General features: G+C 43.5%; 1 protein-coding gene across 18 annotated transcripts in view; it reads left to right on the top strand.

Annotated features, from left to right (window-relative positions):
• col25a1 (collagen type XXV alpha 1 chain) overlaps window positions 1-27,800 on the top strand; it is a 654,016-nt gene that overhangs the window by 502,784 nt on the left and 123,432 nt on the right. For all 18 annotated transcript variants that reach the window (XM_033025377.1, XM_033025353.1, XM_033025321.1 and 15 more), the window contains exons 10-12: window positions 169-195; window positions 10,593-10,637; window positions 19,633-19,677. In XM_033025377.1, coding sequence (XP_032881268.1) covers window positions 169-195; window positions 10,593-10,637; window positions 19,633-19,677 — 117 coding nt within the window. The remainder of the gene's footprint in view (window positions 1-168; window positions 196-10,592; window positions 10,638-19,632; window positions 19,678-27,800) is intronic.

Genomic DNA, 27,800 nt, shown 5'->3' with positions numbered 1-27,800 from the left:
TTCCTCTTAGACCGTGGTTATCTATCATCTGCAGAGTTCCATGCATGTGGCCTGCAGGTCAGCGTAGGAAGTTTGATTGATACATGCTGATGATTATATCTTGGAAATCAGTCGTTTCTGCTTACTTTTCCATCTAGTCATAATGATTTTATGTCTTTGTTTTTCTAGGGACCTCAGGGACCACCAGGACAAAAGGTACTATATTGCCATAACAATACTTGAAAAGCAATGAAACTGTATATTGCCAGTAATTGACCCAGATCTTGAGGAAATGGGCTACTGTAGTTCAGGAACTAATACTTGGTCATCTCAGTGATGTTAAGACTTTTCAAGAGAATGCGTTGTCATATCATGTTGAGCAACATTCATTTATATTTCAAATTAACTTCAAATTTGAACAAATTAGGAAGTTTAAGTTTTTTTTCTTCAGAATGTGTAGTTCAAAAAAGGTTATTTTGTATGAAAGTTACTGGTCTTCATACTCCATTGATGGCAAAGCTCTGGAATTTAAATTTGAAACATGTAGGGATATAGTTTCAGTTACAACCCAAACAAAGCTTAATAGATCACTGCCACACGATTGATACTGAGCAAAACTTTCCAAGTGTGGCTGATGAATGGGATTTGCTTTTGCTGTGATCAGGGAGCTGCTGGTGTTTTCCTGTTTCTGAGGTAACTTGATGACAGACTTCCTGAACCTTCTGTCAGCACCTTTTACAGTTATCAGAATCGACTGCCAGGTTTTTTTTTTTGATAAACTCAGCGCGCAATTTATGAGATTTCTGCGTTACCACATCGTAAAGAACATCAATGCCATATTCTTACCTTGTAGTCAGCCATCTCGCTTTGGAAGGATGCCTCTTTGGAAGGAACCTACCAAAGAACACATAAAAAAAAAATTTTTAACTGTACTTATTGCCCTACTCTTTGTTGAATTTGCTCTGTTGCATTAGCACTAAGGCAAGGATAATGTGTGGAAAGTGTTAAATAAAATAATGGTTTTCTTTGCAACCCCTTGCCACATCGCAAGGTGTGAGCATAATGTTCAAATACCGTTGAGGATGTGCGGCAATGTAGGAGGTGCCTCCTGTCACGTGAGACATTAAACTGAAGCCACTCCTGCTCAGACAGACATTACCAATCCCTCTTTTGATGAAGGACTCCATTCCAAATTCCGACTCGGATGTAAAAGCAAAAATATGGCTGAACGAAAAGCAGAAATTGCAGGGACTCTCTGTGGACCAGACAGCAAGTGTGGAGAGGAAAAGCAGAGGAAAAAATACAGAATTATGATGAATGTTCATTGGCTTGGAGCATGAAATCTGCTGCTCCCTCCTGCTGAGTATATCCCTGTCTTTCTGCTTTTATTTCAGGTCAGTGAACATACACCAAAAGTAATCTTTATTAAGACTCCTGTATTAGAGCAGTCACAGGGGGGGAATCTATGACAGAATTTGTGGCAGTGCAGCGTAGGTTCAAGGCAGTGCAGCGTAGGTTCACGAGATTGATCCCTGGGATGGCGGGACTGTCACATGAGGAAAGATTGAAAAGACTAGGCTTGTATTCACTGGAGTTTAGAAGGATGAGGGGCTATCTTATAGAAACATATAAAATCATAAAAGGACTGGACAAGCTAGTTGCAGGAAAAATGTTCCCAATGTTGGGCGAGTCCAGAACCAGGGGCCACAGTCTTAGAATAAAGGGGAGGCCATTTAAGACTGAGGTGAGAAAAAACATTTTCACCCAGAGAGTTGTGAATTTGTGGAATTCCCTGCCACAGAGGGCAGTGGAGGCCAAATCGCTGGATGGATGAAAGAGTTAGAGCTCTAGGGGCTAGTGGAATCAAGGGATATGGGGAGAAGACAGGCACGGGTTATTGATTGGGGACCATGATCATGATCACAATGAATGGCGGTGCTGGCTCGAAGGGCCGAATGGCCTCCTCCTGCACCTATTTTGTATCTTTCTATGTTTCTATGTTTCTAATCACACAACGTGAAAACAGGATCATCTGCCTAACTCATCCATGCCGACCAAGACCACTTGACAAAGATTGGCCTATGTCCTTCTAAAGCTTTTCTATCTGTCCAAATGTCTTTAAAATGTTTTATAGCACCTATCTCAACCATTTAATCTGGCTGCTTGTTCTATATACATCCCGCCCTTTGTGTGAATATGTTGACCCTCAGTTCCCATCTTTTCCATCTCACTCTAAACCTATGTTCTCTTGTTCTTGATTCCCCAACTCTGGGTAAAAGCTGTATGTATGCACCCGATCTATGTCCCTCATGATTTTATACACCTCTCTAAGACCATCCCTCAATCCCTGCCCAACCTCTTCTTAGAATTCAGTCTTTCATCTTGGTAACATCGTGTAAATCTATTTCACTGTTTCAGCTTAATGGCATCTTTCCTATAACAGGGTGACCTAAGCTGAACACAAAACCACAAGTGTGGCTTTGTCTTGGGCAAGTGCAACATAATGTCCCAACTTCTGTATTCAATGCCCTTAATGATAATTGCCTGCATGCCAAAATACTTCTTCATCATCCTGTCCACCTGTGGTGCCACTTTCATGGAATTACGTACTTGTACCCCTCGGTCCTTCTGTTGTACAGCTTTTCTCAGGGCCCTACTGTTCACTGTGATGGTTATACACAAGTTTGAGATCCCAAAATGGAATATCTTGCACTTATGCCATTCCTCGGTCCACTTACCCAGCTGATCAAGAACACCCTGCAATTCTTGATGACCATCTGCATTTGCTAATGATATTTATCCATCACTAAACATTAATAAAGTGGATTATCTGTGCACTATCATAGTATTGTTTATTAACAGTATTTCATTGGGAGTTTACTGTGTGCAGTTTGGCTGTTACTTTTTCTCTCATGAATATTCTATGACAAGAATGAATATATAAACGTATACAACATATTCAGAGCAAGAGTATTGCATTCAGAGACTGCTCCATTATTTAATAGGATCATAGTTGATCTGATTGAAACTCTGCATTCCTATCTATCCTGGTAGCCTCTCACTCTCAAGCATGTATCTGCCTATACCTTAACGGTATCCATTATGCTTTTTCCAGTTCTCTTCGAGGAAGAGTTTCCCAAAGACATTATAATCTCTCAGAAATAAATCTCATCTATGTCTTAAATGGATGAACCCTTCGTTTTATTGAACGACCCCCTGATTCTTAATTGTGCCACAAAAGAAAACATCCTCTTCACATCCACCCTTTCAAGACCCTTGGAGTTCTCTATGTTTCAATAAAGTCCCCTCTTACCCTTCTCAACTGCAACAGACACAAGCCCACCTGGCCAAAATGTCATCATAAAATAATCTCCCCTGCCCAACAAACCTTCTTTGAACTAAATAAGGAGACCAATACTTCACACAATATTTTAGATATGGTCTCACCAATGACTGGCCAAAGAATCTCAGTTCCCTAACAATAAATGATAGCATTTTGTTTGTTCCCCTAATTATTTGCTGTGCATGAATTCTTGCCTTTTGTGAATCGTGCAGTAGAATCTGCAGATTCACTCTTTATCTCAGAGTTCTACAATCATCATTTAGAAAATCTTTTTTCTATTTTCCTACCAATATGGACACTTTCACATCTTCTGACATTACACTCCGCTTGCCAGATCTTTATAGTCTCCAATGTCCTCTGCACAACATTCCTTTGTACTTACTTTTGTGTCAGCAGTAAATTTAGCATCTATTCACATGGGGCTTTCATACAAGTAATTTATATAAATGGAAAAAAGTACTTAATTGATTGCAAAGTGCTTTATGATCTCCAGAAAGATGTCACTGCTACAATATAAATGCAAGTCTTTCTTCCAAATCAAAAAGGTGTGAATGTCCATAATTATTCATTACGATCTTCCTTCATTTATTGATTAACTAAGGTCTCCAAAACCATATTTTATGAAGACTCATAAGATTCCAGTTTTAGGGAAGTGCTAAAATTGGGAATAATGCAAAGAATCATAACTTTTTAGTACATGATGAATGCAGGAACATCAAAGATATGCAGAATATTATCACATATTACTTAATTTTTCAGTGAAGATGGCAGTTGAGCTGAGTTATTATAACAAATGATTTCAACAAATGTGAGAAAAGGAACAGGTAATTCAGAACATAAAAAACGCACACACAAATCTGTTCTGTGAGTAATATTGACACTGGAAGTAGTTCAAAAACTATTTAAACCTAATGGCAGGGACTGGAAATGTCAGGAAATTGAGATGAGCAGCAAGTTATAAATTGAATAAGCTATTCTGTGGAATAATTTATTGAAAGCTTTTAACATTTCATCATGCATTAAATCTAAATGCTAATTTATTGTGCTGACTAAGCCAACCCAAGGAGCTGAGCTTTATGTTGGACATTGCCATCTTCAGTTTCTTCACTGCAACCAAAAATAATCCCTCACCTGCACATTCATATTCCTTTTTGAGCAAAATGTGTCCCAGCAACTCTTGCCCCATCCACTCCAGCAGAAAAATGCATGGATAGAATTTCTTACTGTAGGTTTCATTTTAAATACACACTAGACCAAGTGGGACCAGTTGGGTTCCTGTCACACAGGAGGCCTGGTCCCCCAATGCAACCCATTCCCCCAATGCAATATTCCACCACATAGCCCCCACGGGAGGCCTGGTCCCCCAATGCAAACCGTTCCCCAAGGCAATATTCCACCCAACGCAATATTCCACCACTCACCCATTGCCCACACGGGAGGCCTGGTTCCCCAACGCAACCTGTTCCCCAAGGCAATATTCCACCACTCACTCGTTTCCCCAACAGAACCCGTTCCCCCAACGCAATATTCCACCACTCACCCATAGCCTCCAACGGCACAGGGGTTGCTCATTTCGCCTTATTCACCATGCAATTGCACTTGCTAGCTAGCAGAACTCAGTGTACTGTGACTTAAAAAAAATGCAATTGCACTTGCTAGGGCTAGCAGTGTACTTGGATAGCAACAATGTAGCGAGTAGGGCCATAATCCCATTGTGACATCATAGCTGTAAGCACAGAGAAGACATTTTTCTCAAATTGTGGTTTTGTCAATCTAAAAATATTAATAACTTGTAAAATATGAAATCAATCTGAACGCAACTTGACAAACCACCACAGGACAATTGAGAGTAAGGTGGTGCAAACATTTTAGCGCTATTGTGTACCGTTTTGGGGTACCTATAAAATTAGATTTGGGTTACATTCAACAATTGTTGCCTGTTTGGAAAAAAAAACTACCATTTACTGCCAGGAAACTTAATAGTGCCACTTTTGTTGATTGAGATATTTTGCATTGTCCATAATATCATTCATAAACACAGCAAACATGATGATGAACAGTCTATTTTAAATTATAGCTCTGAAGGCTGAAAATGACTCCCAGAGAGTTGTGAATCTGTGGAATTCTCCATCACAGAAGGCCAATTCACTGGATGTATTCAAGAGAGTGTTCGATATCGTTCTTAGGGCTAACATAATCAATGGATATGGGGAGAAAGCAAGAAAGCGGTACTGATTTTGGATGGTCAGCCATGATCATATTGAATGGCTCAAAGGGTCGAATGGCCTACTCCTGCACCTATTTTCTATCTTTCTCTGTTCCTCTGACTCAGTTGGTAGATTTGATGGGCAATCCCATTTTTCAGCACTTGAACTATAGATCTATTGATCACATAATGTAATTCCATAAAATGGGTGGTATCAAAGCAGACTAGTCAGTTCTATTAGTGAGTTCGGGTTCGACCCTGACTATAAGTGCTGTCTGTATGGAGTTTGTACATTCTCGCTATGACCGCGTGGGTTTTCTCTGGTGCTCCAGCTTCCAACAAATCCCAAGGATATGCAGGTTTATAGGTTAATTGGCTTCTGTAAATTGTCCCTAATGAGCAGGATAGAACTGTTGTATAGCTGATCGTTGGTCGGCAGGGACGTGGTGGGCCAAAGGGCCTGTTTCCACGCTGTATTTCTGAATTGAAGTAAACTAAACTTATTATTGTCATGTATACCGAGGTAGAGTGAAAAGCTCTTTGTTGCATGCTATCCAATCAATAAAAATACCATATATAGTTACAACCAAGCCATCCATAGTGTACAGACACAGTATAAAGGGTATAACATTTAGTGCATGATAAAGTCCAATAAAGTCTAATTAAAGATAGTTCAAAGAATAGCTTAGATGTGACATTTTAGTCGGCATGGCCAAGGTGGGCTGAACAGCCTGTTTCCATACTGTCTGAGACTATGACTCTAAATACTGGGTCAGTCACTCATTATGCAGTTCTGTTTTCTTTTTTAATTGTATGACATTTCAGTAGCAATGATCAAGAGGAAAAAAAAGATCAAACATAAAGCAATTGGAGTTACATTTTGCATGTAATTACACCAACTTTTGTTTCTGCTCTGCCAGATGGCTGTTAAAAAAATCTCTGGCCATAATTGAACAGGGGGATTCTCTGCAAGGTCCTGGCCAATATGTGTGCCAATGACAACAACAATACTGCAGAAAGGTCTGGGTAGAGTGGATGGTAGAAGGCAAATGCAGGACAGCAAACTTAGGATTGGATGTAGGTTTGGAAACGGGGATCAGAGATTTTAGTGACTTACCTTTGGTGGAGGGGCCGAGGAGGTCACAAATATAAAATAAAGAGGAAGAGAATTAATAGTGACATGAAGAAAAATGTTTTTACACAGCATGTGGTTGGAATCTGGAATGCATTGCCTGAAGATGAGGTGGAAGCAGGTGCAATTGTAGCCTGCAACAAGGTATTAGATAAGTTGGGGGTTTTTAAGTCACAAAGTGCTGGAGTAGCTCAGCAGATCAAACAACATCACTGAGGACATGCAGAGTTGATATTTCGGGTCGAGACACCTCTGAAGAAACATTCCGACCTGAAACATTACCTATCCATGTTCTTCAGAGATGCTGCCTAACCCGATGAGCTACACTAGCACTTTATGTCTGTTTTTGATTGAATCTGGAAATAATGGTTCTCTGGCTCCTATGTCCAAGGAGGATTGAGCCTTTGATAGTATTAGCCACCTTCTTGAGCCAGCAATTCCTGTATATCGCTTTGATGGTGGAGACAATAGACAATAGACAATAGGTGCAGGAGTAGGCCATTCGGCCCTTCGAGCCAGCCATTCAATGTGATCACGGAGATGTTGATACTTGTGATGGGCAGGGCGGTTTCTACCACTTTCTGCAACCTCTTTCATTCATGGGACAAATTTAAAGAGGTGATCCAGTGAGGAATGTACATTGTGGAGAAAAAGGAATCATTAAATTGCCTCTAATATTTTTATGCAGTAATATTGTAAGCTGTAATTTGAACTCAGATTCAACAGTCATTTGTTAATTTGAATGCGTAGTTCTTCAAATCATTGATTAGCCAGACTGAAGACCTCTCCCTTGAAGATATGAAAGATGTATAAATACCAATCATTATTTTTCAAAAATAACAGAAAATGTCAAGCATTGTCATTGCTGTTAAGGAAACAAAGTACTGGAGTAACTCAGCAGGTCAAGCAGCATCTCTGGAGAACATGGATTGGTGATGTTTTGGATCGAGATCCTTCTTCATACTCATTCTGTCTCAACCCAATTTGTCACCTATCCATGTCCTCCAGGGATGTTGCATGGCCTGCTGAGTTAGTCCAGCACTGTGTCCTTTTGTGTATTAACCAGCATCTGCAGTTTTAGCTTAGTTTAGTTTAGAGATACAGCACGGAACTGTGAGTCCATGCCGAACAGCGATCCCCGCACACTAACACTATCCTATACCCTAGGGACAATTTACATTTATTGCAAGCCAACTAACCTACAAACCTGTATGTCTATGGAGTGTGTGAAGAAACAGAAGATCTCGGAGAAAACCCGAGAAGGTCATGGGGAGAATGTCCGTACAGACAGCACCCATAGTCAAGATTGAACCCGGGTCTCTGGCGCTGCGCCACCGTGCCGCCCTCTTTATTTCCACATTCCCTGTTATTGTAGGGCTAGACCAGTGTACATAACATCCAATATGTAGCCTGGCGCTAATTAGTTGGGATTTCATCTTGCCTCTTCTAAATGCCTTGTGGAGTGCGGCCTTGTGGAGTAGTGCAGCGGTGTGGAGTAGTGCAGCGGTGTGGAGTAGTGCAGCCGTGTGGAGTAGTGCGGCTTTGTGGAGTAGTGCAGCCTTGTGGAGTAGTGCAGCTTTGTGGAGTGGTGCAGCTTTGTGGAGTAGTGCAGCCGTGTGGAGTAGTGCAGCTTTGTGGAGTGGTGCAGCTTTGTGGAGTAGTGCAGCTTTGTGGAGTGCGGCCTTGTGGAGTAGTGCAGTGGTGTGGAGTAGTGCAGCGGTGTGGAGTAGTGCAGCCGTGTGGAGTAGTGCGGCTTTGTGGAGTAGTGCAGCCTTGTGGAGTAGTGCAGCTTTGTGGAGTGGTGCAGCTTTGTGGAGTAGTGCAGCCGTGTGGAGTAGTGCAGCTTTGTGGAGTGGTGCAGCTTTGTGGAGTAGTGCAGCTTTGTGGAGTAGTGCAGCTTTGTGGAGTAGTGCAGCCGTGTGGAGTAGTGCAGCCGTGTGGAGTAGTGCAGCCGTGTGGAGTAGTGCAGCCGTGTGGAGTAGTGCAGCCGTGTGGAGTAGTGCGGCTTTGTGGAGTAGTGCAGCTTTGTGGAGTAGTGCAGCTTTGTGGAGTAGTGCAGCCGTGTGGAGTAGTGCGGCTTTGTGGAGTAGTGCAGCCTTGTGGAGTAGTGCAGCTTTGTGGAGTGGTGCAGCTTTGTGGAGTAGTGCAGCCGTGTGGAGTAGTGCAGCTGTGTGGAGTAGTGCAGCTTTGTGGAGTAGTGCAGCTTTGTGGAGTAGTGCAGCTTTGTGGAGTAGTGCAGCCGTGTCGAGTAGTGCAGCCGTGTGGAGTAGTGCAGCCGTGTGGAGTAGTGCAGCCGTGTGGAGTAGTGCAGCCGTGTGGAGTAGTGCGGCTTTGTGGAGTAGTGCAGCTTTGTGGAGTAGTGCAGCTTTGTGGAGTAGTGCAGCCGTGTGGAGTAGTGCAGCCGTGTGGAGTAGTGCAGCTTTGTGGAGTAGTGCGGCTGTGAAGTAGTGCGGCTTTGTGGAGTAGTGCAGCCGTGTGGAGTAATGCAGCCTTGTGGAGTAGTGCAGCCGTGTGGAGTAATGCAGCCTTGTGGAGTAGTGCAGCCGTGTGGAGTAGTGCAGCCGTGTGGAGTATTGCAGCCTTGTGTAGTAGTGCAGTCGTGTGGAGTAGTGCAGCCGTGTGGAGTAGTGCAGCCGTGTGGAGTAGTGCAGCCGTGTGGAGTAGTGCAGCCGTGTGGAGTAGTGCAGCCGTGTGGAGTAGTGCAGCCTTGTGGAGTAGTGCAGTCGTGTGGAGTAGTGCAGCCGTGTGGAGTAGTGCAGCCGTGTGGAGTAGTGCAGCCTTGTGGAGTAGTGCAGCCGTGTGGAGTAGTGCAGCCGTGTGGAGTAGTGCAGCCGTGTGGAGTAGTGCAGCCGTGTGGAGTAGTGCAGCCTTGTGGAGTAGTGCAGTCGTGTGGAGTAGTGCAGCCGTGTGGAGTAGTGCAGCCGTGTGGAGTAGTGCAGCCTTGTGGAGTAGTGCAGCCGTGTGGAGTAGTGCAGCCGTGTGGAGTAGTGCAGCCGTGTGGAGTAGTGCAGCCGTGTGGAGTAGTGCAGCCGTGTGGAGTAGTGCAGCCGTGTGGAGTAGTGCAGCCTTGTGACGCTGCAGCAAAGACAAGAGATATTCCACATCCATCATTTGGATTTGTTCCTGGCTGGAATTCAGGAGAAATCACAAAGGAAGCAAACTACCAGTTAGAAAGATGCAGGAAAGTGATCTACATCTGTTCCCACAGTGAAAGATCTAAAGATACCAGACCACAAGCCAGATTACAAACTCCTGCTGACTTACGCTCGCATGTGACTGGTAAAATTCTCAGTTTGTCAATAAACCAATTTAAAAAATCTGACGCGTATAAAAGAACTACAGATGCTGGTTTATACTGAAGATAGACACAAAGTGTTGGAGTAACTCAATGGGTCAGGCAGCAACTCTGGAGAAAAGGAATAGGTGATGTTTCAGGTCGGAACCTGATCCGCTGAGTTACTCCAGCACTTTGTGTCTATATAAACCAGCATCTGCACTTCCTTACTACACATTTTGGCTGCACCACTGTGAGTCTGAAGTAGAGTTCTGACCCGGAACGTTACCTATTCCTTTTCTCCAGAGATGCTGCCTGACCCGCTTAGTTACTCCAGTCTTTTGTGTCTTTCTGAAGTAAACCTTACAGCTGGATTACTTTTGCATAAAGTTATCATGGACATTGATGGGCTGAATAGCCTCTTTCTCCCACTATAAACACTCTGGATTCATACCACGCAGTGTTTGGATTGTTGGCCAAACTACTTGGACGACGCAAATTTTCAATAACAGAATAGTGTGAAAAAATAGATTTTGTTTGAAATAAATGAAATCTTAGTGCAGCTCCAACAAAGAACAATAATTAATGTTTTATCTGTGCAGAAACTAATGGGATTACCATTTAAAATCTAATTTGTCGGCCTCTTGTCTATCTTTAGGGGTCTGTGGGTTTCAGTGGAGTACCTGGCGTTCACGGACAGAAGGTAAGCAATTACTATTTGCATGTTCCATTTAAACTGTGTACCTAATGCAATCCAGTGAAGCTGCTGCAAAATATGTTCTTTTAAATTAGTATAGACTACCATGATATAATAGTCAACAATGTGTTTAGATGACATTGGGCACTTTTTAATTGAAGGAACAATTTGAGTGGCTCAATGCATCAATGTTTTCTCCCTGTGCTTTTGTAACCTGGGTTCACGTTTGATCTATTCTGAACATATCCTCACTGTAGACGATATAAACATTCTTATGGGCCTGTTCGGCTTCGGCCATTTTTCCGCCGACTGCCGGCGACTGTCAAATTGCCATCAGTCGCCTGAAAAAGCACCAGCTTGAACGGCGACTCTCAAAGTGAGAACACACGAACACACACACACACACACACACACACACACACACACACACACACACACACACACACACACACACACACACACACACACACACACACACACACACACACACACACACACACACACACACACACACACACACACACACACACACACACACACACACACACACACGTAAATACAAGGCCTCCTAGAATGAACATAATAGGCTGCAGCACTTTACTATTCTTGAAGTCTTCTTATTGAATTTGAAGCTATTTATTTGAAATATTTGCCACTGTTTGGTTGACCTTATGTGTTGCTCCTTTAATTAAAAACAATGTCATCTAAATACTTTGCAGACATTTCTGTCCTTGAAGCTATTCACTTCAAATATCTGCAATTTCTCTTTTAGGATTATCTGTATTCCAGAATAATGATGGAAGCATGAAAGATTTTTCTACCAATATTTGTATCAATTGTTAAATTTAAATCTGGGATTAGTACATTACTTTGTTAACTATTTGAACATAAGGAAAATGTACCCCATAGTTTCATATTTCCTTTTGACATTCAATGGGCCATTCAGCCCATTGATTCTATGCTGCCCCTCAGAGCAATTCCAATAATACCCCTCTTATTTCCAGGTAATAGGGAGTCACTGTGGTGCAGCGGTAGAGTTGCTGCCTTACAGCGCCAGAGTCCCGGGTTTGATCCTGAGCAAGGGTGCTGTCTGTACGAAGTTTGTACGTTCTCCCTGTGACTGCATGGGCTTTCACGAGGTGCTTTGGTTTCCTCCCACATTCCAAACACGTACAGCTTTGTAGGTTAATTGGCTTCGGTAAAATTGTAAATTCTTGCTAGTGTGTAGGATAGTATTAGTGCACGGGGTGATCGCTGGTCGCCATGGACTCAGTGGGCCGAAGGGCCTGTTTCTCTGAAGTCTAAAGAGTATCTATTGAACTTATATACGGTGCGATTTGACTGGATAACATGCAGAACAAGCAATTCACTGTCTCCCTGTACTCTTGACAATAAATAAACTAACTAATTAAGCTATTAATAAGACAATCTCTAGATATTACCTAACCCTCAGTCAGGTTCAAAAGTTAAATAATGGATGGCTTAGCCTATAAAGAAGAGGGAAAGTTGGGACTACCACTTACTGAGTGGAAATTTCTGTTACTAACACCATCTCAGATAGAATAACAGCCGGCTAAAACATATTCCAAGTCCACCCCAGTTATATCACAGCATCAGCAGTAGTGTACCTACAATCTTCAATCCTACATTTCAGAGTCTCTTGTGAAATTCCAAAGCTTGGCAGTTTCTCCCCATTGGGTGTGTGCTGAATGTGCACATAGTTTTGGCTGCACGTTATGCTTCATTTCTGAAATTGTATACCTTTGACTTAATTTTAGGAAGTGGAGAGTTGCTTGTAGCCACTATTATATTGCACATTTAGTACACAGGACCCAAAAGGAATTTCTATCACACTGTCATAAGTGTGTGTTGAGAGATAGTAATCCCCAAAGCTGCCAGAAATGTTCACTCACGGTAAAGCTCAATTCACTTTAATAAAAGCAGGACCTCCTGACTGACCAGTGAAGCGCTCTGTAGCTGCCTAACCAGAGGAAGGGCTACATGAAATGTGATACAGTGATATCCAATGTGTTATTTTCCTGGAAAAATTCTCAATGTAAGCAGTTAGTAAGTACGACACTAAGTTGGGAAACGATTTAAGCAGTATGAAATCACTGATGAGTTCATCAACAAACACACGTTAATAATCGTTTCATGTTGGCAAATGCAAAGATCAAATCTGTTTTGTGTTAAATAAGACAAGACACAGAATTGCAAGTAACAGTCCTAACAAATCAGATGATTAAGTGATTGGATCAAACAGATTGAGCCTGGATTCATCAGAATGACCTTACTCCAGGAAACAAATGAATGATGAGTGTGTCTGGACAATTGAAAAAGACAGTCTGTGAACAAACTTTGAAGTTAAACAATTTTCAGCAGTATTAACCACAATAGATTCCTTTCAATTGACCCAGCTAAAATCTATGCTTATGAAAACCACAATGTGCTTTGTTTTCCCCATTCAACTGAAGAGTTGAACTAGTACTACATTTACTAACCGTGTCCTACAATGTTTTAACTTGGTCCTGTGTCAGTGGCTTAAACACAAGCTGATGTGCAGTGTCGAAAATGTTTTCCGTTTTAATGCAACCATTTTATTGCATCTATCCTATTGTCTTCATGGATCATGTCATGCCATATGTGAAAATACTCCACTCTGAGGTGTTTATTCCATACGTAGACCAATTCAGAAGCGGTAAAACAATATCCTGTCTTTTTTTCTCAGCAAAATACAGTAATGCAAAATAATAGCTCAATCTCATTCATATTTCTTCTATGTAACCTAATGAAGTGAACTTCTTTATGAGTAATGCAATGTACACCAGCATTTTTTGTCTATCTTCGGTCAGGAGTGCTGGTGGAGGCATATATGATATTGGCATTTAAGAGACTTTTAAGCATATGGATATATGTGGGGAATGGAGGGATATGGATCATATGTAGGCAGAGAAGATTAGTTTATCTTGGATTCATGTTCAGCACAAACATTGTGGGAAGTAGGGCCTGTTCCTGTGCTACACTTTTCTATGTTCGATATAGGTTTCGACATTATTTCCAATATTCCAAAATATTTATGCTTGAAGATTTCAACGTTTTATCTTCCCCATAACCTCTCTGCAATGATGCAACGTTCATCAGAAGGTGTGGGAAGACTCTCGTCTTCCACTGAACTGAAAATAGAAACTGCTGCCACTAACGGGTCGGTCAGGCAGTCAAACTGGAGAAGATAACAATGTCTCCTTTTACTAGTATTTCTATTTTTGTCAACTGGGCAAACAACATATGAAGTTCAGAAGATTCCTTAGCAGAGGGAGTATTCCAAACTCAGCACTGGGAAACTGTCATCCCTCAGCTGGGACACATTTGCTGAATAGGTTCCAAAAAGTCATTGAATAAACAACTGCAATTGCAGCAATCCCAAAGACGTGAAGGAGCCAAAAGCTCTCAGCGGGTCAGGAAGTGTTCCCTGGAGAGTGGAACTGGGTCACATTGTGGGTCAGTGAGCTTTCACCAGATATGGCAAGTGGAGAAAAGATCCAGCCTTAAGGTGATAAAGGGCACAGGGGGCAGAGAGAATGTCTGTGAGAGGGGGTCAAGGAAATAATTACTTTCAATACCAGTGTTTAAAGATGGAAAAGAAACAAAAGAACAAAGTGAAGCTGAAGTGTCCAGCAACATCTGCGGAGAAGTTGATTGAAGGAGAAATGGCTGGAGCGTGCTGTTCTTCAACCTTGCATTGGACATCATTAGAAGAGTCTGGCAGGTCAATGGAGAAAAGGCAGACTGGGAATAGGATGGAAGATTGCTAGGGTGTAAGGGTGTCAGGGATTATGGGGGGGAAAGGCAGGAGAATGAGGTTGAGAGGGAAACTTAGAAACATAGAAAATAGGTGCAGGAGTAGGCCATTCGGCCCTTCGAGCCTGCACCGCCATTCGATATGATCATGGCTGATCATCCAACTCAGTATCCTGTACCTGCCTTCTCTCCATACCCACTGATCCCTTTAGCCACAAGGGCCACATCTAACTCCCTCTTAAATATAGCCAATGAACTGGCCTCAACTACCTTCTGCGGGAGAGAATTCCAGAGATTCACCACTCTCTGTGTGAAAAACGTTTTCCTCATCTCGGTCCTAAAAGATTTCCCCCTTATCCTTAAACTGTGACCCCTTGTTCTGGACTTCCCCAACATCGGGAACAATCTTCCTGCATCTAGCCTGTCCAACCCCTTAAGAATTTTGTAAGTTTCTATAAGATCCCCCCTCAATCTTCTAAATTCTAGCGAGTACAGGCCGAGTCTATCCAGTCTTTCTTCATATGAAAGTCCTGACATCCCAGGAATCAGTCTGGTGAACCTTCTCTGTACTCCCTCTATGGCAAGAATGTCTTTCCTCAGATTAGGAGACCAAAACTGTACGCAATACTCCAGGTGTGGTCTCACCAAGACCCTGTACAACTGCAGTAGAACCTCCCTGCTCCTATACTCAAATCCTTTTGCTATGAATGCTAACATACCATTCGCCTTCTTCACTGCCTGCTGCACCTGCATGCCTACTTTTAATGATTGGTGTACCATGACACTCAGGTCTCGTTGCATCTCCCCCTTTCCTAATCGGCCACCATTCAGATAATAATCTACTTTCCTGTTTTTGCCACCAAAGTGGATAACCTCACATTTATCCACATTATACTGCATCTGCCATGCATTTGCCCACTCACCCAGCCTATCCAAGTCACCTTGCAGCCTCCTAGCATCCTCCTCACAGCTAACACTGCCCCCCAGCTTCGTGTCATCCGCAAACTTGGAGATGTTGCATTCAATTCCCTCGTCCAAATCATTAATATATATCGTAAATAGCTGGGGTCCCAGAACTGAGCCTTGCGGTACCCCACTAGTCACTGCCTGCCATTGTGAAAAGGACCCGTTTACTCCTACTCTTTGCTTCCTGTCTGCCAGCCTGTTCTCTATCCACATCAATACTGAACCCCCAATACCGTGTGCTTTAAGTTTGTATACTAATCTCTTATGTGGGACCTTGTCGAAAGCCATCTGAAAGTCCAGATATAACACATCCACTGGTTCTCCCTTATCCACTCTACTAGTTACATCCTCGAAAAATTCTATAAGATTCGTCAGACATGATTAACCCTTCATAAATCCATGCTGACTTTGTCCAATGATTTCACCACTTTCCAAATGTGCTGCTATCCCATCTTTAATAACTGATTCTAGCAGTTTCCCCACTACCGACGTTAGACTAGCTGGTCTGTAATTCCCCGTTTTCTCTCTCCCTCCCTTTTTAAAAAGTGGCGTTACATTAGCTACCCTCCAATCCTGAGGAACTACTCCAGAATCTAAAGAGTTTTGAAAAATTATCACTAATGCATCCACTATTTCTGGGGCTACTTCCTTAAGTACTCTGGGATGCAGCCTATCTGGCCCTGGGGATTTATCGGCCTTTAATCCATTCAATTTACCTAACACCACTTCCCGGTTAACCTGGATTTCACTCAGTTCCTCCATCTCATTTGACCCCCGGTCCCCTGCTATTTCCGGCAGATTATTTATGTCTTCCTTAGTGAAGACAGAACCAAAGTAGTTATTCAATTGGTCTGCCATGTCCTTATTCCCCATGATCAATTCACCCGTTTCTGACTGCAAGGGACCTACATTTGTTTTAACTAATCTTTTTCTCTTCACATATCTATAAAAGCTTTTGCAGTCAGTTTTTATGTTCCCTGCCAGTTTTCTTTCATAATCTATTTTCCCTTTCCTAATTAAGCCCTTTGTCCTCCTCTGCTGGTCTCTGAATTTCTCCCAGTCCTCTGGTAGGCTGCTTTTTCTGGCTAATTTGTACGCTTCATCTTTTGTTTTGATACTATCCCTGATTTCCCTTGTTATCCACGGATGCACTACCTTCCCTGATTTATTTTTGTGCCAAACTGGGATGAATAATTGTTGTAGTTCATCCATGCAGTCTTTAAATGCCTTCCATTGCATATCCACCGTCAACCCATTAAGAATCAATCGCCAGTCTATCTTGGCCAATTCACGTCTCATACCCTCAAAGTTACCTTTCTTTAAGTTCAGGACCCTTGTTGCTGAATAAACGATGTCACTCTCCATCCTAATGAAGAACTCAACCATATTATGGTCACTCTTGCCCAAGGGGCCACGCACAACAAGACTGCTAACTAACCCTTCCTCATTACTCATTACCCAGTCTAGAATCGTTGGTTCCTCTACATGTTGGTTTAGAAAACTATCCCGCATACATTCCAAGAAATCCTCTTCCTCAGCACCCTTGCCAATTTGATTCACCCAATCTATATGTAGATTGAAGTCACCCATTATAACTGTTTTACCTTTGTTGCACGCATTTCTAATTTCCTGTTTGATGCCATCCCCAACTCCACTACTACTGTTAGGTGGCCTGTACACAACTCCCACTAGCGTTTTCTGCCCCTTAGTGTTTCGCAGCTATACCCATATCGATTCCACATCCTCAAAGCTAATGTCCTTCCTTTCTATTGCATTAATCTGCTCTCTAACCAGCAACGCTACCCCACCTCCTTTCCCTTTCTGTCTATCCCTCCTGAATATTGAATATCCCTGGATGTTCAGCTCCCAGCCTTGGTCACCCTGGAGCCATGTCTCCGTGATCCCAATTATATCATAGTCATTAATAGCTATCTGCACATTCAACTCATCCACCTTATTACGAATGCTCCTTGCATTGAGATACAAAGCCTTCAGGCTTGTTTTTACAACACTCTTACCCCTTATACTATTATGCTGAAAAGTGGCCCTTTTTGATTTTTGCCCTGGATTTGCCGGCCTGCCACTTTTACTTTTCACCTTGCTGCCTATTGCTTCTACCCTCATTTTACAACCCTCTGTCTCTACGCTCACACATTTAAGAAACCCTTTCCCTTTAACTCCATCCTCCACTATCCCATTCGACACCCCACCCCCCTTATTCAGATTAAAACCGCCCGTGTAGCAGTGGCAAACCTGCCTGCCAGAATGCTGGTCCCACACCTGTTAAGATGCAATCCGTCCCTTTTGTACAGTTCCCCCTTACCCCAAAATAGATCCCAGTGATCTAAGAATCTAAATCCCTGCCCCGTGCACCAGTTCCTCAGCCACACGTTCAGGTCCCATATCTCCCTGTTCCTGCTCTCGCCAGCACGAGGAACTGGAAGCAAACTGGAGATAACAACCCTGGAGGTCCTGCTTTTTAGCATTTTTCCGAGCTCTCTAAAGTCACGCTGCAGAATATTCATCCCCTTCTTTCCGACATCGTTTGTGCCGACATGCACTACCACTTCCGGATGTTCACCTTCGCCCTTGAGGATTTTCTGCACTCTGTTCGTGACATCCTGGATCCTGGCACCAGGAAGACAGCACACCATCCTCGCATCCCGTCTGTTGCCGCAGAAACCCCTGTCCGTACCTCTCACAATGGAGTCTCCCACTACAATGGCGTTGCCTGCCTTAGGCCTTTTTGGTTTTGGCTCAACAGCCCTATTCGCATCGCAAGCCAGTCCGCCGCTCAGTGTAAACACGTCTTCTGTCCCGGCAGCTTCTAAGTGGGTGAACCTGTTCACAAGAGGTACAACACCCGGGGACATTGGCATTCCATGCTTCCCTCCCTTTCTCACTGTCTCCCACCTTCTCTCTTCCAGTACCTTAGGTGTAACAATCTTACTGTAGGACTTGTCGAGGAATGACTCAGTTTCTCGGACGAACCTGAGGTCATCCACTTGCTTCTCCAGTTCCCCAACACGGTCCTTCAGGAGCTCTACCTGGATGCACTTCTCGCATTTGTAGCAGCCAGAGGCACCAGCGGTGTCCTTGACCTCCCACATACTGCAAGCATCGCACTGAATCAGCTTGCCTGACATCTCCTTCTTTCGTCTCTACCTCTCAAGCGTATTGCGTGGTCTCCTCTCCTCAGCCTCCTCGCCGAAGACTCTCGAGCCAAAGACTCACACTTTTCTCACAGGGCACTTCGCTCACTCACTGCCGCTCCCTGAGAGCCGTCTAGCTTATATTGACTGATAAATTGCCCGATTTACCAATTTACAGACCAAATTCCTCAGTTTTCAACTGTTTACCCGGCACTGACTCACTTCTCTCCTCCCACTCGGGCTAGAGCCAATCAGTCGTATGTCTTGCTAATCTCCTCCTGCTGTTGCTCCCAAAACTACAGCAGTTCTCAGTAAAGTCTGCCTGTGCTTGGCTTCTACTTTTCAACTGTTTTCACCCCTCTGACTCACTTCTCTCCTCCCACTCGGGCTAGAGCCAATCAGTCGTATCTCTTGCTAATCTCCTCCTGCTGTTGCTCCCAAATCTACAGCAGAAAGATAGATCAGCCATGATTGAATGGCAGACTTGATGGGCCAAATGGCCTAATTCTGCTCCTACTACTTATGAACGTTAATTTAGGAAGATTAACACGGTAGCTGATTGTGAGCCTTTGCAAACTAGGCAGCGGTGTTTGTAGACACAAGGACCTAAGGATGCAGGTCAGGCAGCATCTGTAGAGAGGATGGATAGATGACATTTCAGGTTGGGATCCATTTTCCCAATCTAAAATCTCGTCTGTTCATTTCCTCCACAAATGCTGCCTGGGACCCAGTGAGTTCCCCCAGCACTTTGTGTTTCACAAGAAGTATCAGTAAAACAGTTACTTTCTCCAAAGCAGAGAAATCAATAAAATTGCATCTACTTCCACAAGATAATGTTCGTGGATTAACAAAATGTCTTGCCATTCTCGAATGATGCATTTCTCATACACCATGATATTGATCCAACTGGGCCAGCTGATATAGTTTGTACCAGACTGTTATAGGGAGATCTTTTTGAAATGTCTCTTTAGAAAAGAGTGACTGCTATCATGTTTCATGTTACTCTCTAGTTGAAACTATAATGTCCATTATTTAATCCACCAAAGTTCTGTATTCATCTTTTACCTTTATTATTTTCTTTTCAGGGTGATCTTGGTGGGACTGGGAAGATTGGTGATCCAGGTACCAAGGTTAGTCTGTTTCTGAGAATATTTAAACACTGTAGACGCTGTGCTGAAAAGAAAATCCCATTGTATTATTTACAAATTATATTCTTGGACCAATTAGTGTAGAATACTGACCTTTATGGAGTGCAGACTGTCTTCTTCAGTGCTAACAAATGTTTAAGGTCAGCTAAATAATATCTTGATAGTCTAATCAAAGTAGTTTGATGCAGTAATGTAGGTTACTTTAGTTACCTCCGTTTAGTTTAGTTTTGAGACGCAGGATGGAAACATGCCCTTTGGCCCACTGAGTCCACGCCTACCATCAATCACTTGTTCTCACTCGTTCTGTTATCTCACTTTTGCATCCACTTCCTACATTCTCGGGATAATTTAGAATGATCAATTAATCTACAAACCCGCGCGTCTTTGGGATGTGGGAGGAAACCGGAGCAATTGGAGGAAACCCACGCGGTCACAGGGAGAGCATGCAAACTCCATACAGATAGCATACAGCTCCATGCAGAGTTGCTGCCCTACAGTGCCAGAGACCCAGGCTCGATCCTAACTACATACATTTCTGTATGGAGCTTGTACGTTCTCCCTGTGACCTACGTGGGTTTTCTCCAGGATCTCCGGTTTCCTCCCACATTCCAGACATATGGGTTTGTAGGTTAATTAGCTTGGTAAAATTGTAAATTGGCCCTAGCATGCTTAGGATAATGTTAATATGTGGGGATCGTTGGTCGACTCGGTGGGCCGAAGGGCCTTTTTCTGTGCTGTATCTCTAAACTGAACCATAACAAGAGGATTCCAGTTTCAGTGTAGGAGTAAAGAGGTTCTTCTTCAGTTGTATAGGGCTCTGGTGAGACCACATCTAGAGTATTGTGTACAGTTTTGGTCTCCTAATTTGAGGAAGGACATCCTTGTGATTGAGGCAGTGCAGCGTAGGTTCACGAGATTGATCCCTGGGATGGCGCGACTGTCATATGAGGAAAGATTTGAAAAGACTAGGCTTGTATTCACTGGAGTTTAGAAGGATGAGGATGTATCTTATAGAAACATATAAAAGTATAAAAGGACTGGACAAGCTAGTTGCAGGAAAAATGTTCCCAATGTTGGGCGAGTCCAGAACCAGGGCCACAGTCTTAGAATAAAGGGGAGGTCATTTAAGACTGAGGTGAGAAAAAACTTTTTCACCCAGAGAGTTGTGAATTCATGGAATTCCCTGCCACAGAGGGCAGTGGAGACCAAGTGACTGGATGGATTTAAGAGAGAGTTAGATAGAGCTCTAGGGGCTAGTGGAGTCAAGGGATATGGGGAGAAGGCAAGCACGGGTTATTGGGGACGATCAGCCATGATCACAATGAATGACGGTGCTGGCTCAAAGGGCCGAATGGCCTCCTCCTGCACCTATTTTCTATGTTTCTAAGAACTTAAAAAATACCTTAATCCAAAATGGTTGCCAATGGTGACTTCAACAATCTCCCGTTGAAAACGTCAGTGACTAGAAATGCCAGAAGAACTCCTGCATAAAAGGAATTTAAATTGGTGCATCCTCTCTCTCAGAAACGTCACCTAAACATCCTGGTAGGTCGTCTCTGCAGAGCTATTACAGGTCCAACATTTTACTGCTCTGCTACAACGTATGAATCCACAAACGTTCAACCAGCAAAGTGGGGAACTTTCCATTTTCATTCTGTGTTTTGCATTCAGATCTGGAGGTTTGTATTTAGGCCTGGAAGGCCATTCGGCTGCAGTATGGTGCTCCCAAATGTTGATCATTCTTACCCTTATAAATATCACCCTGACAACTTCTTACTGTAGATGCCTCTCCACCAACAAACATCCTCCTGGCTGCACTTTTCATCTGAAGCCTGTATAAGGTTCTGTGCAACACTTTCCAGAAACGTGTTTTTTTTTGTGGAGCGACCATGTAATATATATTTTCTGAGTTCATAAATGTGAGAAAACTCACCTACTAATGGTAAAAATCAATCCAATAATAACCGTTGTTCCCAAAGCAGGGTGTTATTGCAGGAGAAAGCTCAAAAGGCACAGAGTAATTTGTAATTTTTTGAGTATTTCAAAATCGTGTTAGAACAGTTGCTTTTTTTCTGATTTTACAGTTGGAAAGTCAGTTCAGATGATTTCTTTGAAAAGATGTGTTCAGGATTGAAAACAAATGTTCCAAAGCCTTCAAAGCAAATTCCACTTCAGTGAAAGTGTTGATCCACTTGACATCAGATTTTACATCAAACTCTTTTGGTAATGATGTGCCACACAATTTCAGCTCCAGATGCTGTGGTTTTCCTGTCGATTCTATGGCTTTTAGGAGTAAAAGCATTGCAGAAAAGCTTGCTACCACAGTGCAGCTGATAGTGCTGCTTCCCCACAGCTCCCATTCACTCCTGACCTCTAGTGCTACCTGTGTGGAGTTTGCATGATCTCCTTGCAACTGCTTGGGTGAGTGGTAGACTGTGGGGAGTGAAGGGTATGATGAGAGAACAGGTTACAGGGAAAATGAATGTGGAACTGGAAACTATGAGGCAGTGTGAACTCAATGGCCACCTTCCATGCCATGAGAAATTATCAAGTAAGATGAAATGTCAACATTTAGGATTGAATCATGGATAATGATTTTGTTTACTTGAATAAAGATTGACATGCAATCTCCTATGGTGAGGCCATCTGTTTGTCTGCGCTTATGGCCCGCACACCTCACCCCCCTAAACTTAACTTTGTCAGATCCAAGATACTCCCAGAGCCAAGCATCAGGATCATACGTGATGTAATGGGCCAACATTGGTGGCGTCCACTGCCGGACCCACAGTGTCCCTCAAAAACTCCTTGTCTGCCAGCAAAAGTAACAACGTTTACTCTTTTTTAATAAACCTTCATTGTACTTTAATAGTGTACAATGTGATAGAGACATACAGCATAAAAACAGGCCCTTAGGCCCAACTTGCCCATGTCGACTAACATGCTCCATCTACACTAATCCCACCTGCCTGAGTTTGGCCCATACCCCTCTAAACCTGTCTTATCCATGTACCTGTATAAATGCTTCTTAAAGCTGTGATAGTAACTGCCTCAACTACCTCTTCCGGCAGCTCGTACCATACACCTACCAACTTTTGTGTAAAAAAATTGCTCCTGTGGTTCTTATTAAATCTCTCCCCCCTCCCCTTAAATTTATGCCTTCTGGTTCTCGATTCCCCTACTCTGGGTAAAAAGTCTCAGTGCACTTATCCTATCTATTCCTCTGACCTTATTCACCTCTATAAGATCACATAACCTCATCCCCCTGACCTCCAAGGAATAGTCCAAAGCTGCTCAACCTCTCCCTTTAGCTTAGTCCCTCCAGTCCTGGCAACATCCTCGTAAATCTTTTCTGCACCCTGCCCAGCTCAATAATGTCTTCCCTATGACAGTGACAAAAACTGAACACAATATTTTAAGTGTGGCCTCACCAATGTCTTGTACAAATGAAATACTGTTTATTGTTCTGTTTCGCCTCTCCTGTTTCTACTGCACAAAGGTGATTAAATCATTCAACTTCTACTTTGAAAGTCACACAAGACACCTTGCTAGGCATCTGGGTATTCACAATTTTATTTTTTAAAGTTAGAATTCCTCCCCATGTAATTCATCTTGCATATATTTGGTCTGGCATTGTCTAACAATGTGGAAAATCGGCCTTGCATTTTCCACAGATAAACAGGACAAATCCATTCCAGCTCACTGGTGTCCATTCAGCCAACTCTCAGTCATCAGCAGAGTGATAGAAGCTGTCATTGTCAGTGCTGTCAAGTCCATTTCTTCACCAATAACTTGCTCACCTCTGCCCTGTGTGGCTTTAGCACAAAGCTCCAAACCACACTGCAGCAGAATCCTTAATTTGAAGTGAGAATGACTGCTTTGGGCATCAAGGCAGTACTTGACCAAGCATAGCATCAAGGCACCCGAGTTCATGGACATAATAGGGGAACAAACTACAATGGATGAAGTCACACTTTGTCCAAAAGAAAATGATTGTAGGTGTCAGATGATTAATCATCTCAATCCTTGAACATCAGGAAATCCTCAGGGCATTGCCTTGGCCATCACCTTCAGCTCCTTCATCAATGACCTTCCATCCATCACAGGGCTGAATTGGGAATTTGAAGTGATGATTGCACAATGTCCAATACCATTCTGATGTCCTCAGTAAATGATGCAGTCCATGCCTACATGCACGATGACCAACCTCCAACAAGAAAGACTAATACGACCTGTCCTTGAAGTTCAATAACATTGCTACTGCTGAGTTGTCCCACCATCAGTATTCTGAAGTTCACATTATATAGAACTTAATTGGACCAGCCACTAAAACACCACAACAAGTTGGAAAGAGTGCAGAGAATATTTACGAGGGTGTTGCCAGGACTCGACGGCCTGAGCGGTTGAGCAGACTAGGACTTTGTTCCTACTGGCATTTATAGAGGTGTTCAAAATCACAAGGGGAAATAGGGTAGGGGAATCAAGAACCAGAGTGTGTGCTGGGAAAGGCAAGAGGGGAAAGAATGAATAGGAATCAGTAGGGCAACTTTTTCACACAGAGTATGGTGGGTATATGGAACGAGCTGCCAAAGAAGGTAGTTAATGTAGGTATTATAACAACATCTAAAATACATTTAGACAGTATATGGCTAGGGGTTTAGAGGGATTTGGGCCAAATGTGGGCAGGTGTGACTAGTGTAGATGGTGCATCTTGCTTGGCAAGGGAAAGTGGGCCAAAGTGCCTGTTTCCATGGTGTATGACTACTACAAAATAACATGTCAGAGACTAGATATTGAATTATGAGATGCATAGATAGGGTAGACAGTCAGGATCTTTTTCCCAGGGTGATATAAATCAAATATTAGAGGTCAAAGCTCTAATATGAGAGGGGCAAAGTTTAAAGATGTGTGAGGCAAGTTTTTACCTAGATGGTGATGAGTGCCTGGAACATGCTTTCAGGGCGGGTGGTTGAGGCACTCAGTAAGGCACTGAGGAAATCTGAATGGTATTCGGCATTGTTCAACCATCAATGCTAATCCCCATCTCTGTCCCTGTGATGGATGGAAGATCATTGAGGATGTCTTGATGTCTTGGTGGTTTTTAGTAGCATTTGAGAGATTTTTGGATAAATATATGTGTAGCGCTTCTTTGCCCTCTACATGAGCTGCGCCCCAGGTTCATTAACTTTAATTCCCTTATAGGTTTTTTACTGGTGTTTCTCACACAGATATTCAAAAAAAAACAACACTCAATAAATCAATCTTTTATAGAACCTTTAAGTACTAATTACTATGTGGGTCCACACACTCACTCACACAAGCCGGCAACATTAAAAACAAAACAAGAATAACCCCACTTTGCAGGCCTGGTCGAAGCTGGAGAGCGTCGCGGCCAAATACAGTGGAAGCCGACAAATGCAGTGCAGAAGCTCACAAGATGGCGGGGAATTGGCTGACCAGAGAGGACCCCATGTGGCAGAAATGTTCCTTCTCCCTCGTTGTCTCCAGGGCTCAGCTAACCGCTGCTCTCACTCTCCTCGTAATCCCAAAGTCCACACAGCCACAGTCTTTAATCCACCCCTCCGAGCTGAAGGGGTAGCAGTTAGCCTTGGCTTCTTCTGTCTTCTTCTGGACTTCTCCTCTCTCTCTCCTGGACTTCGATTACCCACAATCCCCAGCTCCCGCCCCCAAACCAATCACCACACAGGAAAAATGATTGAACTCATTTACAACAAATCAAAATGCAGAACACATATTCACAGCAAAACATATATACATTTCTTAATAAGAAAAACTCATATGAAGTTACACAGGGCTACACCCTCCCCCTGCTAAACGTCTGATGTCCCTATCAGGCTAACCTACTGTGCACTAAACACATCTGCTTACTTAGGCTCTTTAGATGGATTCTGAACTTAACGTTAATCTTGGTTCACTAGTGTCTGTGGTCTCTGTGTCACAGCATATTTGAATAATCAGGCCTCTATAAACTATCGCCACAGGTCTGTCAGTCGGCTGTCCAAGTTTGTCACAACTGAGGCGTAGGACAGGTTTCACAAGCCGTTTGGCACAGGGTGTCTGGGAGGACTCAGCAACCACAGCCGAGGTGCTAGGGGTAGGGACGTCTCCCTCCCCCAGCTCTGTGTCCACCACAGAGTCTTGGTGTGGCTGTAAGGGTTCTTCCAGATCTTCTGTTGCTACTGGCAGTTCATCCACTTGATCCTCCTCTTCAGGAGAGTCATGATCATTGGAGCAGACGCTGATAGCTGCATCTATCATGACCGGACCATGTCTGTGTTCAGCCTCCAGGCCGTGGGTTTGCGGACGTAGACAGAGTTTTAGCTGGGGTAAGTAGTAATTACTCTCCTCTTCAGACTCTGAAGTCTGGTCCTCTTGACTGACATGTTCTGGGTTTTGGGCTTGCGGACATAGACAGAGCTTTAGCTGGGGTAAGTAGTAATTACTCTCCTCTTCAGACTCTGAAGTCTGTGGCTCTTGACTCACATGTTCTGGGTTTTGGGCTTGACACTTTACTTTCTGTGCTCTGGTTACTGGTTTCTTTGGTTGTGTTTTCCTCTCTGCAGGAGTAGGCAGTCTTGCCAAGTAACCAATGGGAAGCAAGTGATCTCTGTGCATTGTTTTCACTGTGCCTGTTCCTCTCTCTGGTTTCACACGATACACCGGAAGATTGGGCAACTGTGCTATCACCACATAGGGCAAGGGATTCCATATGTCCTGTAGCTTGTGTTTTCCAGTGATGCCAAGATTGCGAACCAGGACACGGTCTCCTTCTTGCAGTGTCTGATTTCTCACTCTTGCATCATAGAGTCTTTTGTTCCGTTCATGGTTTTTGGAAGCTGCTTCAGCTGCTAGCTGGTAAGCATCCTGCAACTCTTTTTTCATTTTGGCCACATATTGATGATGCTTAAGACCATCCTCTTCCTCCCAACCAATGCCAAAACAAAGATCCACTGGTAGCCGCGCCTCTCTCCCGAACAATAAAAAGTAGGGTGAGTACCCTGTTGCATCATTTCGAGTGCTGTTATAAGCATGCACTAGCTGGCTTATATGTTGGCTCCATTTGGGCTTTAGAGCTGGATCAAGGGTGCCAAGCATGGACAGGAGAGTACGATTGAATCTCTCAGGTTGGGGGTCTCCCTGAGGGTGGTACGGAGAGGTTCTCGACTTGCGAATGCCCAGCATGGTCAGGAGCTCTTTGATAATTTTGCTCTCAAAGTCGCGACCCTGATCTGAGTGGATGCGTGCTGGCAGTCCGTAGTGAACAAAGAACTTTTCAAAGAGGACTTTAGCCATGGTGAGGGCCTTTTGATCTTTGGTCGGGAATGCCTGAGCATACCTTGTGTAATGATCTGTGATGACCAGCACATTGGCAATGTCTTTGGAGTCGGGCTCAATAGAAAGGAAATCCAAGCAGACCAAATCCAACGGTCCATTACTCGTGATCTGTTGCATAGGGGCAGCTCTGTGTGGAAGGGACTTCCGGGCCACACATCTCCCACAGTTCTGGATGTAGGTTTCAATCTCAGAGGCCATTTTGGGCCAGTAAAATCGATTTCTGACAAGCTCTGTGGTTCTTTCAATGCCGAGGTGACCAATGTCGTCGTGCATGGACTTCAGAACCATTGATTTGTACTGAGCAGGTAAGATAAGCTGACTCACCTCTCTTCCAGAGGGTCTCTTAATGACTCTGTACAGGAGGTCACACTTTATCCGAAGCTTGGAACTTTCTCGCTGCAGCAAGGCGACATCAGCATTTGGATGTTTAGGAGCTGGGTCACATTTGCCTAGCTTCACTTGAGACTTTACCACACTGATGACAGGGTCTAATCTCTGGGCCTCTATCAGTTCTTTACGGCTCAACTGCTCAAGCTCATTTCCCTCCACTTGAGTGAGGTAGGAATAAACAGCAGGAATAGCATCGGGGGAAGCACCTAGTTGGTCGACACATCTAGTGGTGCTTTCGCCGGGACCACATGCAGCGATTCTTCGGCAGAGAGCTTTCATCCAGAAGTAGGAACATCCACCCATCCATCCTCTGTCTCCTGATGATTTCTGGAAAGCAAGTCCGCATCAATGTTTTCACGATC

Source organism: Amblyraja radiata, chromosome 1, assembly GCF_010909765.2.
Source record: "Amblyraja radiata isolate CabotCenter1 chromosome 1, sAmbRad1.1.pri, whole genome shotgun sequence".
In the NCBI taxonomy this organism is placed as follows: domain Eukaryota; kingdom Metazoa; phylum Chordata; class Chondrichthyes; order Rajiformes; family Rajidae; genus Amblyraja; species Amblyraja radiata.
This window is presented reverse-complemented; position numbering and strand designations above follow the sequence as displayed.